The 19,066-nt window shown below is 48.9% G+C and overlaps 1 protein-coding gene across 1 annotated transcript in view; it reads left to right on the top strand.

Moving 5' to 3' along the window:
• PHC1 (polyhomeotic homolog 1) overlaps nt 1-13,672 on the top strand; it is a 34,582-nt gene extending 20,910 nt beyond the window's left edge. The window contains exons 10-14 of the mRNA XM_029580507.1: nt 17-131; nt 246-354; nt 1,146-1,296; nt 1,676-1,886; nt 13,136-13,672. Coding sequence (XP_029436367.1) covers nt 17-131; nt 246-354; nt 1,146-1,296; nt 1,676-1,886; nt 13,136-13,290 — 741 coding nt within the window. The 3' untranslated portion in view covers nt 13,291-13,672. The remainder of the gene's footprint in view (nt 1-16; nt 132-245; nt 355-1,145; nt 1,297-1,675; nt 1,887-13,135) is intronic.
• Nucleotides 13,673-19,066: the final 5,394 nt, after the last annotated feature.

Here is a 19,066-nt window from a genome sequence, read left to right as displayed (position 1 = left end):
CTTCCCCCTGTCTCAGGTTGGCTGCTCCCAGCTGCTGAAGGACGCCGAGAAACAGGCACAGGGGGGGGCGGGCTCCGCCGTCCCTGAAAATGCATGCAGAGTCCCAGGAGGGGACGCCGCGCCAGGCGGGGGTGAGTAAGCTCCTCAGCCCAGCTTCTGCCCACCGCACTTTCTTCCTGAACCCCTAATAAGTGGGTTGTTGTTCTGTTTTTTTTCCTCCTCATGTCTTCCCCCTTCGCTCTCAGACTTGGAAAAGAAGGGGAGCCTTCTGAGGTGCGAGTACTGCGGGAAGTACGCGCCATCCGAGCAGTTCCGCGGCTCCAAGAGATTCTGCTCCATGACCTGTGCCAAGAGGTGAGGCGGGGGAGGGCAGCACGACGCGGCTGCAACTGATGGGACCACTGCACGGCCGGCGTTCAGTTTTCCTCGTACTTATCTCTGGGCATTTTGGGGGAGCTGCTTAACAATGTAACCGGCTGAGGAGCGAGGAGCTATGAAACCAGAAAAACAGAGGAGCACAGGCCTGGTGGCCCCGTTTCCCCCACATCCCCCTGACGGGCACACTTACCTTAAAAATATTAAGTGTAAAGAGCCGGGCTGGCTTCCCATTGAGGGTTAGGGGTTGGGGTCAGGAGGGTGGGTAGGGGAGGCCCTGGAGCACAAATTATGCAGTGTGTGGTGGCGCTGGCCCTTTAAACGTGGCAACTTGGAAGGGCTGGAGGGTGATAGGGCGCCAGGCCGGCCTCACAAGGCTGCCCAACTTTAACCAGCAGGACCTTCAGCTCCTTAAATATCCGGGATAAAAACGGGGACGGCAGTAACTTGTTTCCTTTTCAGTGTTACCTGTGGCACTGAATCTAATCGAGACTTTTTCCCACGTTTATTTAATTGGAATTTGCAGTTGAGATATTTGAGCACGAGAGCCATTCGTGCCTCCTACTCCTTAAAGTTTTTTGTTTTTGCTTTTGCTTCAGCCTTTTTTACACTTTTAAAGCTTGTGCAAGGCCCCTGCCTGCATCAGGGGTCCCTAATTTTTTTATCTTTCTGGGTGGGGTGCGCGTTGCTATTCACGGTGAAGGGCGCGCGTGGCAGATCCCTTTGCCCAGGGAGCCGAGACCAGCTTTCCAACTTCCCCCCCCCCGCAGGTACAACGTCAGCTGCAGCCACCAGCTGCGCATGAAACGCAAGAAACTGAAGGAGCTGCAGGACACCAACAGCGCCAGGGCCCGCCGCCGAGGGCCACGCCGCAGCAGCTCCGAGATTGCACGCGCCAAGATCCAGGGGAAGCGCCTGAGGGTAAGAGAAGCTCCGAGGCGGTGGCGGAGCTCAGGGGAAACATGTCCGGGGCGAGAGTGTCCGAGACAGCGGAGAAGCAGAACCCAGGGGGGAGTGTTTTGAGATGAGAGAGACTCGGAGATCGCACTGGGGCCCCCTTGGCTCTTCCATATTATGCCTTTGGGTTAGAGGTTGGTACATCCCATGGTCCCCTGCATCGGAAGCGGAGCTGTTAATATTTCGTTGCAGGCTTAGAGCCGAGCCTCTCTTCTTGTCTGTATAATCCTTTTTTTTTTTTATTCACACGGTGCGTACATTTGCCTCCTGGGGCCTGAAGTGTATGGATGGGGGGGGTCTCACTTTTGTCTCCCACCTTCTCCCTCCCCTGCTTCACCCACAGGCTCAGGAAGACTCCAGCCGAGGCTCCGATAACTCCAGCTACGATGAGGCCTTCTCCCTGTCTGCTGGGCACGCCGGGGACCGCGACCTCAGAGCTGCCAGCACTGCACCTCCTCCCCCAGAGCTGCTGGGCATTAACCCCGTCTTCCTGTCCAGTAACCCAAATCGCTGGAGTGTGGAGGAGGTGTACGAGTTCATTGCCTCACTCCAAGGTCAGTGCAGGAGATTAAAAAAACAGAGCGCTCAAGCAATTGCTAACATTTTGGCCATGGAATCTACCTAGGATCGAAAAAAGTTAATCTAGTTACTCATCCTTTGGTTGCTGTAGCAAGGAAATGTAGACTGTTTTTGGAATAAAATTGTAAAAGCATTGATTGAGGTGCCATTTTGTAAGATCGGGATGTCTGTAGCAATGGAAAAACAACCCTCTAATTATAAAATCACCCTGAATCCAGAAATGGGTGGGTACCTGTTTTACTGTGATTTCCCTCCACGAGCACCAGCAGGGGAAAAAGGAGGTGGTTCATCATAGGTGGCTTCTGAATACCTTCTAGGCCGAGGTCGGCTGGCTACTCATTCCCTAGTAAAGGACTTGGCTAAAGCACGCTGAGCCTTCTTACATTTATTGATGTTGGTGTATATCTCAGTTTATTTACAAACGAAGCTTTGAATGCTTGTCACATGGCATCCTTATTCCCTGCACATACCCAGATCATTGCAGACTCCTTCCAGCAGATGGAGACAGAGAACGTTTCGCAGGTGTGCCACCTGCAGTCCCTCAGTATTTCTCTGTCTCCAGCAGATGGCGGTGGTGCAAAACCTGCAGTTCTGTCCAACAAAAACAAAGAAAAGAGAGGAATTTTTTTCTTGGAAGCTCCAATTTTGTCCAGAACACAGCGCCTCCCAGGAGGTCCTTTACGGTCAAGGCTGGAGCGAGCAGGGGTCGAGGACTCCAAAATAGCTCGCCATGGTGCTAGCCAGTGGTCTTTCTCCCTCCCCTCCCAGCACATGGTCTTCTAATCCTCTGCCATTCAGGGAAGTATCAATAGTTTATTTTGTTCCAACGATTTAAGTTAAAAAGAAAAAGGAAACAAGCAGGAGAGAGATGTTCCCTGTACGTACCCGGATCAGTCCAGACCGTGGGTTATGTCCCCCTTCCAGCAGATGGAGTCAGCACCAGGATGCGGTTTTGGCTCCCTCTCCTCCTAAAGTGGTCAGTCTGGGGGAACTCTCGGTCGTGGCAGGGGGGCCTCTGGGATCGGTACCATCACAGCCCGGTACAGCACCAGTATTTCTGGCCCTGCCGTTCCAGTGGCCCCTTCAGGATCCTCTAGGGTTCAGCCGGTTGCCCATGCAGAGGAGTCCCTGGAACTACTTAAGGTACCAAAGGTGGGTGCATCGGTATCAGCAGTCACGGCTAGACACCTATTCCTGTGACTGAAGGAGCAGCCCTCAGGGATTTGCAGGACAGCAAACTTGAGGTGTATTTGAAGAGAGTGTTTGAGGTGTCCGCCTTGGGAGTTTGGGCTGCTGTTTGTAGCTCCTGGATGCAGCGTGCATGACTCCGGAGGGGCCAACAACTACTCAGGACTTGTCTCCAGGGGAGGCACAACAGTCGGAAAGGCTAGAAGCCATCATAGCATATGGCGCGGACGCGCTGTATGATCTTCTCCGGGTGCTGGCCAGGTCTGTGGTTTCCGTAGTCTCAGCTCGGCGCCTCCTCTGGCTCAGGACCTGGTCCGCGGATTCCTCCTCCTAGTCTCAACTCTGCTCCCTTCCCTTCAAGGGTAAGTTGTTGTTTTGGAGAGGAGATGGAGCAACTTATTAAGTCGCTCGGGGAGCATAAGGTACTTAGGTTACCGGAAAATCATCCTCGGAGATCCAGAACGTACAGCTCCGCGCGAAACCATTTCAAAGGACAACGGCGCTTCCGCCAGGTGCAGCCAGTGCCCCACAGGCCTCCCTCGTCTACATCGCAGTCCTGGTCTCATTCCTTTCGGCGATGAAGATCAGCCCAAGACACCCTCGCCCAAGGGACTGCACTACATCTTCACAATGAAACATTGCCGGCCCACTCTTCGATTCCCCGGATAGAAGGATGCCTGTCGCTCTTCTACGAGGAGTGGGTCACGATCAACTCAGACCAGGGCGTCCTGGATATTCTACAGAGACAGGTTTGTCTTTTCTCCATCCGTACTAAGGAAACAGGGCGCAGTATGTCAAACGCTAGGCTGCCTCCTGGATCTAGGAGCCATTCTTCCGGTGCAACTACCGGAATAAGGACTCTGCCATTATTCCGTCTACTTCGTAGCCCCCAAGCAAGAAGGCTCCTTCCAGCCGATCCTGGATCTCAAGATGGTCAACAGGACGCTCAAGATACCACACTTCAGGATGGAAACTCTGCACTTGGGGATTGCTGCAGTGCACCGGGGAGAGTTCCTGGGGTCCTTGGACTTGACGGAGGCTTATCTTCATATCCCCATCCTGAAGGAGCATCAGCGCTTCCTTCGCTTCAAGATTTTGGGGCAGCAGTTCCAGGCCCTGCCATTTGGCCTGGCAACCGATCCTCACACCTTTACCAAGGTGATGGTAGTGGTGGCGGCGGCCCTTGAGGAAGGAAGGGATCCTGGTCCCTCGACTTTCTGGGAGCTCATTTCGACATCAAAGTAGGCACAGGCTCTCTTCATCTGGAGCGGGCCCAATCACTCCTTGCTCAGGTTCAGCGTTTTCGGGACCTCCGACTTCCCACAGCCTGGGACTATCTCCAGTTGCTAGGTTCCATGGCCTCCACGACAGATGTTGTGCCTTGGGCCTTTGCCCACATGCATCCCTTACAAAGAGCATTACTCTCCCGTTGGAAGCCGGTATCTCAGGAATTTCAGGCTCCTCTGCCGATACCGCCCTTACCCAAGGGCAGCCTGACCTGGTGGCTCGACCTGGATCATTTGCTTCGAGGAGTAGAGCTCGAGGTTCCACAATGGGTACTCGTTACAACAGACGCCAGCCTTTCCGGCTGGGGCCAGTGTGCGGTCGGCACTCGATGCAGGGTCAGTGGACACCAGAACAGGCAACTTGGCCAATCCACTGTCTAGAAACAAGAGCAGTCCATCTTGTGCTGCAGTGTTTTCTGCCCCTAGTACAAGGCAGAGCAATCCGGATCCTCTCCGACAATGCCATGACTGTGGCATACATCAATTGTCAGGGTAGATCAAGAAGTCTCCATGTGACTCGGGAGACGAACAAGTTGATGCTGTGGGTGGAACTCCACCTGTCTCATCTGGTGGCGTCCCACATTGCAGAGGTGGACAATGTTCAGGCGGATTTTTTTAAGTTGCCAGCGCTTAGATCCCGGAGAATGGGAACTGTCCCAGGAGTCAGTGGCACTACTCGTCACGCGATGAGGGAATGCAAAGGCTCCGTACTTTTTCAGCTGCAGAAAGTGTCGATGCCCTAGCCCTCTCATGGCCGAGGTATATCCTACGTTCCGTGTTCTCGCTTTGGACCCTGGTGGGAGGAGTGCTCCGAAGAATAGAGGCTCAACAGGGGCGCGTGATCCTCATGGCTCTGGAGTGGCCTCGTCGGCCGTGGTTCGCAGTCAACCTAGCAGAGGACAGACCGCTGCGCCTGGGGCATCTGTCGAACCTCCTACAGCAGGGACCAGTATTTTTCGACCAGACTGGCTTTTGGAATGGCGCCGGCTGAGGAGACGAGGGTATCCAGCGGCAGTTATCTCCACTCTTCTCAAGGCTAGGAAGCCTTCCACCTCCATGTCCTATGTCCGAGCTTGGAAAGTGTTTGAGGCTTGCTGCCAGTCTTCACGTCTCTCTCCACGGTGTGCGACCATAGGCCCAGATCTACAGCAAGGGCTGGAGAGGGGTTTAGCCTACAATTTTCTCCGAGTTCAGGTGGCAGACTTAGGTGCTCTAGTTCCTCATCGGGATAGCCCTCCTCTTGCGACACACCCGGACGTGATCCGGTTCTTGAAGGGAGTGTAAAGCATGTGAAACACCGATTCGCAATTTATGCCCCTTGGGGAGTTTTTGATTTTGATCCTTCGTATTCTTGGCGGGCCGCCCTTTGAACCACTGTAGAGCGCTACCCTCAAGGACCTGACTCAAGACAGTTTTTCCTTGGTTGCCATCTGTTCCGCTCGCAGAATCTCTGAGCTGCAGGCCTTGTCATGTAGAGAGCCTTATCTATGCTCTACGGATCCCGGAGTATCCTCGGGTATTGTACCATCTTTCCTTCCAAAGGTGGTCTCATCTTTTCATCTGAATCAGTTGGTGGAACTGCCATCATTCCAGGCTGAGGATTCCAAGGAGCTCCGGTGCCTAGATGTCAAGCGAGTCCTCCTTCTATATCTGGAGGTTACTAATGACTTCCGCTTATCAGATCTTCTTTTTGTCTTCTGGAGTGGTCCCAAGGAGGGGAACTAGGCTTCAAAGACCACCATTGCCCGATGAATGAAGGAAGCAATCTCTACTGTGTATATTGGCGCGGGGCATTAGCCCCCAGACGGTATTTAAGCTCATTCTCTCCGAGCTCAAGCAGCTTCCTGGGCAGAAAGCCGAGCGGTCTCTCTCTCTGCAGGAATTTTGCCGAGCGGCCAATTGGAAGTCTTTGCACACTTTTGCACATCACTATCGCTTGAATCTGCAATCAATGACCTCTGGTTCTTTTGGGGCTCGAGTCATTCGAGCTGGGATATCAGTGGCCCACCCTATTTAAGGGAAGCTCTGGTACATGTCACGGTCTGGACTGATCCTGGTACGTATAAGGAAAAGAAAATTATTTCCTTACCTGCTAATTTTCGTTCCTGTAGAAACCATGGATCGGTCCAGACGCCCACCCTAAGGATTTTGGGGTTTTTTCTTTGGGATAATCCTTCAGCTCGACACTGTAATCATTTCAGGACCTGTTTGGGACTGACTGAGAGTTCACATTGCAAGTTTGCGTGTTCAGATTTACAGTTTGATGTTCAATTTAGTTGATATTCATTTTTGTATTGATCCATTCAAGGGGTTTTCTTTGTTGCTTGGATATTCTTAATACTGAAGGTTTACAGAGGGCGCACCAGTCATGAGGGACCACCCTCTCAGTTTTTGCTCTGACTCCATCTGCTGGAAGGGGGACATAACCCAGGGTCTGGACTGATCCATGGTACTACAGGAACGAAAATTAGCAGGAAAGGAAATAATTTTCTTGTCCAGTTGTGCTCTCTGTTCTCCCAGGTCTCCAGTGCTTCCCAACCGGCAGAGAATGGTAGATTTAAAGATTTCTTGCCTTCCTTTTTCGGCACTACCCCAGCATTTCCCTCAGGGGACACTATCACGCCGCATCCCTCTCGCTGCCTTGCCTGTGGGGAGGTTGTCACGAGCCGGCTTGTGCTCTCACTGGGCTCATTGAGGGGATCTGCGGAATCCTTTTCCCGGCGGTGGGAGCCGTGTTGGGTTCGTTCTTCCCCTTCGACCGAGGCCGACCCATTCCCATTGAGTGCGGGAACAGTGGCCATTTTGTCTTCTCCTGCGTGCTTGGAGGAGACACCTGCTGGAGGCGGGGAATTCCCTCCGACTTCGCCGGTACATTGCAGCCCCGGGGAGCCCCACAGGTGCATAGAGGGACTGGGAGAAGGGTGATCTCGATTCTGCGGTGGGGGATGAGCTGGATCTCCCACCCTTTTCGCCGGAATTTATTTTATTAATGCATCAGGCCTTTCCCTCCGGATCGCAGCTTATCCGTGCAGCCCCCAAGAAGAAGCCCACTGCCTCTGATTCAGCAGGTGCCAACAGGATCCGCACCATCAGAGCCCCTGTTGGGCGTGATCCCGCGACGGGGGACATAGATCTGCAGTTATCCTCAGGGGACCCTCCAGATAATGGGAGGAGGACCCGGGAACGATGCCCCCCTCTTGAGGGGGATGATCCCAGAATGCTGCATCTCTTTCAGCGGGGAGCTTGCCCCTCTTATCCCGCATGTCTTAGCGGAGCTGGGGATTCCTGTGCCGCTGGTGGAGCAGGACCTGGACTCGGCGGATCAGGTCATGGCTGGAATGCGAGATCCGGCCACTTACCTTCCTTTGCATAGGATGGTAAAGCAGTTAATCGTCAGGGAGTGGGACACTCCTGAAATTGGCCTGAAGGTCAGCAGAGCCATGGATGAATTGTATCCCCTATCCAAAAAAAAAAAAAAAAGTTCAAAAAAAAGCTGAAGACTTGGCTTTTCACAAGAGCCTTCACTTAAAGTCTTCACCACCCAATGCCACATCATTGACTACTACCCGCAATCATGCTGTTATTTCTTTTTGCACCAGATTGATTTTGGATTTATGGCCACAGGCTAGAACATTCTGTGGCTAATGCCCAACTATCTTCATATTCCAGGTTACACTCTTTATGCTTGAGTTTTGATGCAATGCTTGTTCCTATGTTTGTTATGCGTTCGTAGGGTTCCCTTCAACCTTTACTATCTATGCTATGTTTAATGTACTCATTTTTTTTTGCTGTAATTCCAATTTTGGTTCTCTGTAAACCGAAGCGATATGTACCAGTATATGATCTTCAGTATATTAAAGCCTATAAATAAATAAATCCAAGAGGTGCTGGAGCTACTTAAAGTTCCCAATGTGGATGCCCCTGTGTCCATGGTCATGAAGAAGGACTACTATCCTGGTGGCCGGGGTGGCAGTTTTAAAGGACCTTCAGGACAGGAAGCTTGAGGTATACCTGAAGCGAATTTTTGAAGTATCTGCTCTGGGTATCGGAGCAGCAGTGTGTAGCAGCTTTATGCTCCACACCAGCTTACAATGGGTACAGCAGTTACAGAGTGCTAGAGACCTGTCGCCGGAGGAGTCAGAGCAAGTGGAGCACTTGGAGGCAGCGGTTGCCTTTGGGGTGGATGCCTCATATGAGCTTGTGCGCACTTCTTCGAGATCTATGGTATCTGCTGTCTCGGCCCGGAGGCTTTTATGGCTGCGGAACTGGTCAGCAGATGTTTTGTCCAAGGCGCAGTTGGGGGCTCTCCCCTTCAAGGGCAAACTTCTGTTTGGAGAAGACGTGGAACAGCTTATCAAGAACTTAGGGGAGAATAAGGTGCACAAGTTGCCTTAAGACAGGCCCAAAGGATCCAAGGGTTTCCTCCCACTACATTCACATTTTTTCAGAACCAACGGCCGCCCCGCCAAAGGAGAACTCAAGAGTGCAGGCCGGAGACAGATATCTGGGAGGTCTCGGTCCTGGTCCCAGTCCTTTCAGAACCGGCGACCCAACCATCACAGCTCAGGCCAAGGACTTACTGGTCCCAAATCTTCTCAGTGAGAAATGGCCGACCCACTCCTCAGTACTAGCTATCGGTGGTCAGTTGACCCGATTTTTACGAGGAGTGGGTCAAGATCACCACAGACCAGTGGGTTCTAAGTGTCATAGAAAGAGGTTACGCATTAGAATTTGCTCATCCTCTAAGACGTCTGTTCATGGTGTCCCCTGTGAACTTCCCCCAAGGAGAAGATTGACGTGCAATAGACCATCCACAGAGTGAGAATGCTGGGAACCATCGTTCCCGTTTCCCGTGAGGAACAGGGGATGGACGTTATTCCATCTATTTTGTGGTACCCAAAAAGGAGAGATCGTTCCAACCCATCCTGGATTTACAGAAAGTGAACATGGCTCTCAAGGTGCCCCGTTTCCGGATGGAAACTGTCAGTTATAGCGGCCATGAAGAGCAGGGAATTTCTAGCATCCATGGACCTCACGGAGGCCTATTTGCACATTGGAATTCACCAGGATCATCAAAGATACCTCAGATTCATGATCCTCTGTCAGCATTTCCAATTTTGCACTACACCCTTCGGTCTAGCCACCGCCCCTAGAATGTTCACCAAGGTAATGGTGGTGGTGGTGGCAGCACTTAGGAAGCAGGATGTCCTGGTCTACCTGTATCTGGACGACTGGCTTATCCGGGCAAAGTTGGAGGACCTGTGCTGTCAGGCAGTGGATCTGGTCATGGACTGCTTGAGATCCTTAGACAGGATTATCAACCTCGCCAAGAGCTACCTGATTCCTTCTTAGGTCTTGGACTTTTTGGGAGCACGCTTTGACACCCGTCTTGGAAACGTTTTCCTCACGGAGGAGCAAATCTGCAAATTGCAGTCACAGGTCGTCTGGAACGTCTTGGAGAGCAGGGTCCCCAGGGTCTGGGATTATTTACAGGTCCTGGGCTCCATGGCTTCAACCTTAGAATTGGTTCCCTGGTCATTTGCTCATATGAGACCTCTTCAGAGAGTACTACTTTCCCGGTGGGACCCGAAGTTGGAGCAGTTTCATCTCCTTCTTCCACTTAGTCAGCCAGGTCCAACCTATCATGTTGACTTGTACGGAAACATTTGTCAAGAGGAGTAGATCTCGAGATACCACAGTGAGTGGTAGTCACTACCGACGCCAGTCTCTCCAGCTGGGGAGCGTGTGTCAGTCCCAAGCGGTGCAAGGCCAATGGTTGACGGAAGAAACATAATGTTCCATCAATCTATTGGAAACTGGGGCTGTACGGTTGCCACATCAGGCCTTCCTCCCACCCTTGAGCAATCGACTGGTCCACGTTCTCTCGGACAATGCGACAACAGTAGCCTACATCAATTGCCAAGGGGGCACCAAGAGTCAAGCGGTGGCCAGGGAAGCGGAGATACTGATGTCCTGGGTGGAACAGAATCTCGCCCTGTTAGCAGCATCACATGTAGCAGGTTCTGTCAACATGCAGGCAGACTTTCTGAACTGTCAGCAGTTGGACACCGGAGAATGGGAGCTGGCAGATGAACTGATGACCCTCATCTCAAACAAGTGGGGCAAGCCTCACCTGGATCTTATGGCAACCCATAAGAACACCAAAGCACCCCGCTTCTTCAGTCTCAGAAGGGAGTTTGGGGCGGAAGGAGTGGGTGCCCTAGTTCTGCCCTGGCCTCATGAAAATCTAATTTACATGTTTCCACTCTGGCCTCTAGTGGGCAAGGTCCTCAGATGAATAGAGATACACCCGGAAGAGTGATTCTCATGGCCCGTGGCCTCGCTGACCTTGGTTTGCAGATCTAGTCAATCTCACAGTGGATGGTCCCCTGAGGTTGGGCCATCTACAAAATATTCTAAGGCAGGGCCCTCTTATTTTTCGATCAAGCGGATCGCTATTGTCTAGCACTTGACTTTTGAAAGGAGGCAATTAAGAAATAAAGACTATCTGGAGGATGTTATTGCTACTGTGCTTTGAGCTTGCAAGACCGCTAGCTCCCTGGAGTATGTCAGGGTGTGGAGGATCTTTTGAGTCTTGGTATGCGGAGCGGGATGTCATCCCTAGGAGAGCGTCTGTGCCGCAGATATTAGCCTTTTATGCAAAAGGGTTTATCAAAAGGCCTGTCCTTCAATTCCTTGAGGGGTTCAGGTGTTGGCTCTAGGCTGTTTATTAGGCAAGGTGGAAGGGGCATCCTTGACTGTGCATCTGGATGTCATGTGTTTCCTCGAAAGAGGAAAACACGGCCCCCTGCTCTCCAGATTTGTCCTTCCTGGAGCCTCATCTCGTTCTCAACAGCTTGTGTGCAGCACCTTTTGAACACCTTAAAAGAGCTACCATAAAAGGTCTCACTTTGAAGGTTGTTTTCCTTGTAGCTATTTGTTCAGCTAGGTGAGTGTCGGAACGCCAAGCCCTATCTTGCAGGGAACCCTTTCTTCGGATTTTGGAGTTTCCTTGTGGACGGTTCCCTCATTCTTACCTAAGGTTGTTACGGCATTTTGAGTCAATCAGTGGAACTTCCAGCCTTTTTGAATCTGGAGGTTGATACGCCTCAGGCTAAGAAGTTGCGACGGTTAGACGTCAGGAGGGCCTTGTTGCGATATCTGGAAGCCACTAACAGCTTCAGACTGTCAGATCACCATTTTGTCTTATGGAGTGGGGCCAGAAAGGGTAAGAAAGCTTCAAAGGCCATGATTGCACTTTGGTTGAAGGAAGCAATTGGTTCTGCTTACATATTGTGGGGTCATTCTGTCCCGGAGGGATTAAGGGCTCATTCTACCCGTTCCCAGGCGACTTCCTGGGCGATTGTCAGTTGGTGTCACCTCAGGAGATTTGTAGGGTGGCTACTTGGAAATCTTTGCACACTTTTGCCAGACATTACCAGTTGGATATCCAAACCTCCAACAGCAGTAGCTTCAGTGAGCGTCGTCTTCGAGCGGGACTCTCACAGTCCCACCCCAGTTAGGGAAGCTTTGGTACATCCCAGGAGCCTGGACTGATCCGGGTATATACAGGGAAAGGAGAACTGGTTCTCCCCTGCTAAGTTTTGTTCTTGTACCACAGATCAGTCCAGAGTCCCACCTGGGAAAGGAGAGAGCATTGTGGAGAGTCCGCTCAATCTGGTTTTCCTTTAATATTTGGAATCTACTAAAGAATGGCATAGGTTTCTTTTTGTAACTGTTCTGAAAGTGGTTTGTGTTTGTTTTTTTTCATCCTTCCTTTGCTCGTTCCGAGGGATTTATTGAGGTAGTTTTGTTAGATGTTTTGGATTTCAGGTTCTGCTTGCAGGAGCTGCAGGTGGCACCATCTCTTAACCTAGTGTGCAGGTGGCACACTAGGTTAAGAGATGGTGCCTGCAAAACTTTCTCTGGCTCCATCTGCTGGCAAGGATGCATAAACCCAGGAGTCTGGACTGATCCGTGGTGGTACAGGAACGAAAATTAGCAGGTAAGAACCAATTTTCCTAAAGACAGTCCATCCCTTTTCTCTCTCTGTTAAGAAAGGTAAAAAGAATATCTTTCTTACTCTTTTTAAGTTAGGAGTTTTCAAAAACATGGGGAAAAAGGATATTGATTCTAAGTCTGGGCTGAATGTAAGCACAACCTTATCTGCCTCCGTTAAGCAAACTTCATATTCTGCTGTGCAGAGTGCAGCGTGGACACCTTGGAAAGCATCCAAGGTTACTCGGTTAGATGAGAACCAGAAATGTCTGTTTGCTCATCTGATGCTGGGCCCTTGCCATGCATGCTCGCAGGGTTTATTGGGACGTGGATGGGTGTGCACCAGTCATGAGTCTGGCTGCACCCATTGCCTCGTTCCTTAATTCTTAGCGAACGGAAGAGCAGAGGTGAGGTACATTGCCTGGCACAGTGGAACTTGGCTAAGGTTATGAATTTGAGGACAAGGCAAGGGATTTGAGAAAATGGATTCTCTTTACATACTTGCGATGCCTCGACCATATCTAGCCCTCTGATGTATTGAATACCTATCTTTTTTTTGTTTTGTTTTGTTCTGCTTTTCTCTTAAAGCAGAGGTACAGATTTCTGAATTATCTCTGTCTCTCATTTTTCTTTTGACCAAAAGGACTGAATATTAAAAGGGAAAAGCTAACCCATTGGCGACTAGGCTGCCCAGCCAGGCACTGTGTTTCTGCGCCATGCCTCACCGCTTTTCCTCTCCTCTCGCTCCGCAGGCTGCCAGGAGATAGCAGAGGACTTCCGCTCGCAAGAGATCGACGGGCAGGCGCTGCTGCTGCTGAAGGAGGAACACCTCATGTCTGCCATGAACATGAAACTAGGCCCTGCCCTCAAAATCTGTGCCAAAATCAACATCCTGAAGGAGACCTAGCAGCATGGGCGGGGGAGGGGAGGATGGACTGATCCTGATCCCCCGAGCTCGAAACAGAAAATGCTTGCAGCAACCAATGAAAGATGTATCTTCCTTTTCCTGCCGTCGCGCCTGTCCAGAGATGTTGGAGAGCTGCTGGCATGTACAAGAGAGGGGGGGGCTGCTGCTTGCAGGTTTTTTTTTTTTTTTTAATTTTTACAATTTCTTCTTTTAAAAGTGTGGAGAGATACAGGCTTTCTGGTTGGGTGGGTGAGCAGGGCTGGCTAAGGCCACAGCCCTGTGGGAAAGAGACTCACCGCTGGTTTGTAAACCGGGCCGCGCCTCCCACCTTCTCCCAGGTTGGGGTTTTCTCCTCTAGAAATAAAACACACTCTTCTTGGAATTCGTGCTGCAGGCTGAGTTTATTACCCGGGGACAGACCACCTGTTAAAACTGTCTATTTTATTTAAATGTATACTGTACAAAAGAGAGCAGGATCATGTCTTTCTTAAAACCGGATCAGAAGCCCCTGCAGATTCTCACTCGGCTGCGGTCTTTGCACATCAGTTATACCGAACAAAAACAAATTTCGCTGCCAGGAAGACTGTGCCAAACCCATCCTCACCCCATGCAAGGTGACGTCACCACTGCAGGGACTTAGCCAGAGCTCAGGCAGAAGCAGTGCAAGCTCCACGCACAATACTCTCTGTCCAGGCACAGTGCAACGCATACACATGCTGTCCCCTCGGAAGACAAGTACAATCCAGCCACAGTGCTATCTACACACACACACACACACCCCCCTTCTGTCCCATAAGAACATAAGGCTCGCCATACTGGGTCAGAGTCCATCAAGCCCAGTGTTCTGACTCCGACAGTGGCCAATCCAGGGCAGAAGTACCTGGCAGGATCCCAAGGAGTAGGTAGATTTCAAGCTGCTTATCCCACAAATAAGCAGTGGATTTCTGCAACTTTCCCTTAATAATGGACTTTTCCTCCATGAACTTGTCCAATTTTTTTTTTTTGTAAACCCAGCTACACTAACAGATTTCACCACATCCTCTGGCAATGAATTCCAGACCTTAATTAGGCAGAGTAAAAAATTATTTTCTCTTATTAGTTTTAAATGTATTACCTAGTAACTTCATTGCATATCCTTTAATTTTTGTAATTTTGAAAGAGTAAACAACAGATTTTAACATTTACTCATTCCATTTCTCTCATTATTTTCTAGACCTCTATCATATCTCTTCTCAGCCGTCTCTTCTCCATGCTGAAGAATCCTAACCTCTTCAGCCTTTCTTCACAGGGGAATAGTTCCATCCCCTTTATCATCTTGTTCGCCCTTCTCTGTACCTTTTCTAATTCTGCTATATCTTTTCTGAGATGTGGTGATCAGAACTGCACTCAATACTCAAGATGAGGTTGCACCATGGAGTGATACAGAGACATTATGATATTCTCTGTTTTATTCTCCATTCCTTTCCTAATAATCCCCAGCATTCTGTTTGTGTATGATATATGAACACAAGATGAGGTCGCACCATGGAGTGATACAGAGGCATTAGGATATTCTCTGTTTTATTCTCCATTCCTTTCCTAATAATCCCCAGCATTCTGTTTGTGTATGATATATGAACACAAGATGAGGATGCACCATGGAGTGATACAGAGGCATTATGATATTCTCTGTTTTATTCTCCATTCCTTTCCTAATAATCCCCAGCATTCTGTTTGTGTATGATATATGAACACAAGATGAGGATGCACCATGGAGTGATGCAGAGGCATTATGATATTCTCTGTTTTATTCTCCATTCCTTTCCTAATAATCCCCAGCATTCTGTTTGTGTGTGATATATGAACACAAGATGAGGATGCACCATGGAGTGATACAGAGACATTATGATATTCTCTGTTTTATTCTCCATTCCTTTCCTAATAATCCCCAGCATTCTGTGTGTGTATGATATATGAACACAAGATGAGGATGCACCATGGAGTGATACAGAGACATTAGGATATTCTCTGTTTTATTCTCCATTCCTTCCCTAATAATCCCCAGCATTCTGTTTGTGAATGATATATGAACACAAGATGAGGATGCACCATGGAGTGATACAGAGACATTATGATATTCTCTGTTTTATTCTCCATTCCTTCCCTAATAATCCCCAGCATTCTGTTTGTGTATGATATATGAACACAAGATGAGGTCGCACCATGGAGTGATACAGAGGCATTATGATATTCTCTTATTCTCCATTCCTTTGCTAATAATCCCCAGCATTCTGTTTGTGTATGATATATGAACACAAGATGAGGATGCACCATGGAGTGATACAGAGACATTATGATATTCTCTGTTTTATTCTCCATTCCTTTGCTAATAATCCCCAGCATTCTGTTTGTGTATGATATATGAACACAAGATGAGGATGCACCATGGAGCGATACAGAGACATTATGATATTCTCTGTTTTATTCTCCATTCCTTTCCTAATAATCCCCAGCATTCTGTTTGTGTATGATATATGAACACAAGATGAGGATGCACCATGGAGCGATACAGAGACATTATGATATTCTCTGTTTTATTCTCCATTCCTTTCCTAATAATCCCCAGCATTCTGTTTGTGTATGATATATGAGCACAAGATGAGGATGCACCATGGAGTGATACAGAGACATTATGATATTCTCTGTTTTATTCTCCATTCCTTTCCTAATAATCCCCAGCATTCTGTTTGTGTATGATATATGAGCACAAGATGAGGATGCACCATGGAGTGATACAGAGACATTATGATATTCTCTGTTTTATTCTCCATTCCTTTCCTAATAATCCCCAGCATTCTCTTTGTGTGTGATATATGAACACAAGATGAGGATGCACCATGGAGTGATACAGAGGCATTATGATATTCTCTGTTTTATTCTCCATTCCTTTCCTAATAATCCCCAGCATTCTCTTTGCTTTCTTGGCTGCTGCTGCACACTGAGCAGATGTCAACATATTTTCAATGATGACACCCAGATCCTTTTCCTGATTGGTGACTCCTAATGTGGAACCTTGCATTTTGTAGCTATGATTTGGGTTACTCTTCCCTAAGTGTGTCACTTTGCAATTGTGCTCATTAAATTTAATTTTCCTAGCGTGTAGGCAGATGGACTCAGGACCAGTGAGTTATGTGCTCCCCTGCCTGCAGATGGAGATGGGAGACAGGTTTCAAAGCTGATCTCACCCTAGATACAGCCCTTCTGTATTTCTCTGTCTCCAGTAGATGTGGACGTGCTTTCCCAGTGGGGGATTACTGTACATTTTGGAAGTAGAAATTCAACTTTTAAACTGGAGAAAGATTGAGCCCCGCTCTCCTGCGGTGATACCTAAAGGTCCCATCCCCAGATGAGAATTCCTGAGGAGATTTCCGAGATCCCTCAGTTCCTAGCGTGGACATTTTTCCATTTGAACATAAGTCCAGTATCCTGCTTCCAATAGTGGCCAATCCAGGCTATAAGTATCTGGCAAGTACCCAAACACACGTGGGTACATTTTAAACAAAAGTACGCCGGATTTCAATAGATACGCATGTATCTTTTAAAATCCGCGCAAGGGGGTGCAAATTTGTACACCTTGCGCACGCTGCCCATTCCCGCAGAGGCCGCTCTGAAATGGGAGCGGCCTCTGAGGGAACTTTCCTTCCACCTCCCCCTATCTAACCCCACCCCCCACCACCACCTGTATCGCAAAAGCTGGAGGCAGGTGTAACTCACTCGCGCCATCACCCGACCCAGGGGCTGGTCCGGAGGCCTTGGCCATGCCCCCAGGCACCACGCCCCCCCGGAATGTCCCGAACGTCACACCACCCCCCCAAAATGCCCCCCTAGCAAAGCCCCTGGACTTACACGCGTCCCGGGGCTTGCGCGCGCCGCCGAGCCTATGCAAAATAGGCTCGGCGCACGAAGGAGGGGTTTTTTTTAAGGGTTACGCGCGTAACTTATGCGCGTAATCCTTTTAAAAACCGCCCGAGTCTATCCCATGCTACTGAGGCCAGTAATAGCAGAGGCCATTCCAAAGTCAACTTGATTAATAGCAGGTAATGGACTTCTCCTCCAAGAACTTATCCAAACCTTTTTTAAACCCAGCTACACTAACCACATCCTCTGGCAACAAATGCCAGAGTTTAATTTGCCATTTGCATGCACAGTCTCCCAGTTTTGCACTGTCCTCTTGCAATTTCTCACAAAAACTAATGGTGGCACCTCAACTTAAGGGCAGCGTCAGTCAAAAACTTCTGTCTCCATCTGCTGGAGGGGAGGTAAAACCCAGCTGTCTGGACTGATCCGGGTATGTACAGGGAATTGCCAGTTCCATTCCCACTCTCGCACTGTCCTCTTGCAATTTCTCACAATTTTCTTATGCTTTGACAACTTTGCATCATTTTGTGTCATTAGCAAATTTGATCACTTCAGGTGGTGTTCTCATTTCCAGGTCATTTATAAATATGTTAAAAAGCTGTGGTTCTGGTATAGATCCCTGGGCTCTCCACTATTCACATTTCTCCATTGAGAAAAATTGACCATTTAGCCCTACTCTGTTTTCTTTTAAGCAATTGGCAATCCACAATAGGACACTGCCTCCTATCCCCTGACTTCTTAATTTCCTAAGAAGTCTCTCATGAGGGACTTTGTCAAATAATTTCTGGAAATCCAGATACAATTTATCAACGGGCTCACCTTTATCCACATCTTCAAAATAATGTAGCAGATCTGTGAGGCAAGACTTCCCTTGGCTAAATCCATGTTGGCTTTGTCCCATTAAACTGTGCCTATCTGTGTGTTCAGCAATTTTGTTCTTCATGATAGTTTTTACCATTTAACCTAGCACAGATGTCACTCACTGGTTTGTAATTTTCTGGATCACCCCTGGATTCCTTCATAAAAATTTGTTAAATTACCAACCCTCCAGATTTCAGGTATTATAATGTTGCTGATAGTTTACAATAGCAGGTCCACAATTTCATTTCTCGGTTATTTTAGCACTCTGGGATGTATACCATCTGGTCCAGGTGCTTTGTTACTCTTTAGTTTGTCAATTTGTCCTAGTACACCTTCCAGGTTCACTGAGATTTGTTTCAGTGCCCCTTTTTATAATCATTTCTTGCATAGGTATAACTCTTACATCTTCCTCGATGAATACTGAAGCAAAAAATTCATTTAGGCTCTCTGCTATGGCTTTGTCATCCATAAGTGCTCTTTTTAATCCCTTGATCATCTAATGGTCCAACTGACTCCCTTCCCAGGATATTCCCTCAAATGTACCCAAAACATTTTTTTATGAGTTTTTGCTTCTACTGCAAGCCTTTAACATTCAGCACCGGTAACAGCTATGCAACACATACACACACTGTCCCCTTCCTAGGACAAGTACAACCCCGCTACAGCACCTTCTACACACCCAGCACACAAGTAGCACAGCCGGTGGAGCCCCCACTACTCCTTTCATCGCCAGGTCATGCAGGTCCACCAAAGAGAGCTTCTGGTCTTCAGAAAGCACTGCAGGGTAGAAGTGACTACTCTCGGATAGTAAAGCTGGGCCAGGAGAAAGCTCTCAGTCTTCCGGGCAGGCACTGAAAGGCTTGGAAAGCAGCTGCTTGTACAGAACTCTTTAATTACATTTTTTCACCAAAGCCTGCTGGGAAGTGAGCTCTCCTGCACACTCTTATACCTCTCTGATTGTTTTTCTGCAAGCCCGTGCTATATAATGAGATCTAAACCAAAGTCACAGCACACAGAC

This window comes from Rhinatrema bivittatum, chromosome 16 (assembly GCF_901001135.1).
Source record: "Rhinatrema bivittatum chromosome 16, aRhiBiv1.1, whole genome shotgun sequence".
Taxonomy (NCBI): Eukaryota; Metazoa; Chordata; class Amphibia; order Gymnophiona; family Rhinatrematidae; genus Rhinatrema; species Rhinatrema bivittatum.
This window is presented reverse-complemented; position numbering and strand designations above follow the sequence as displayed.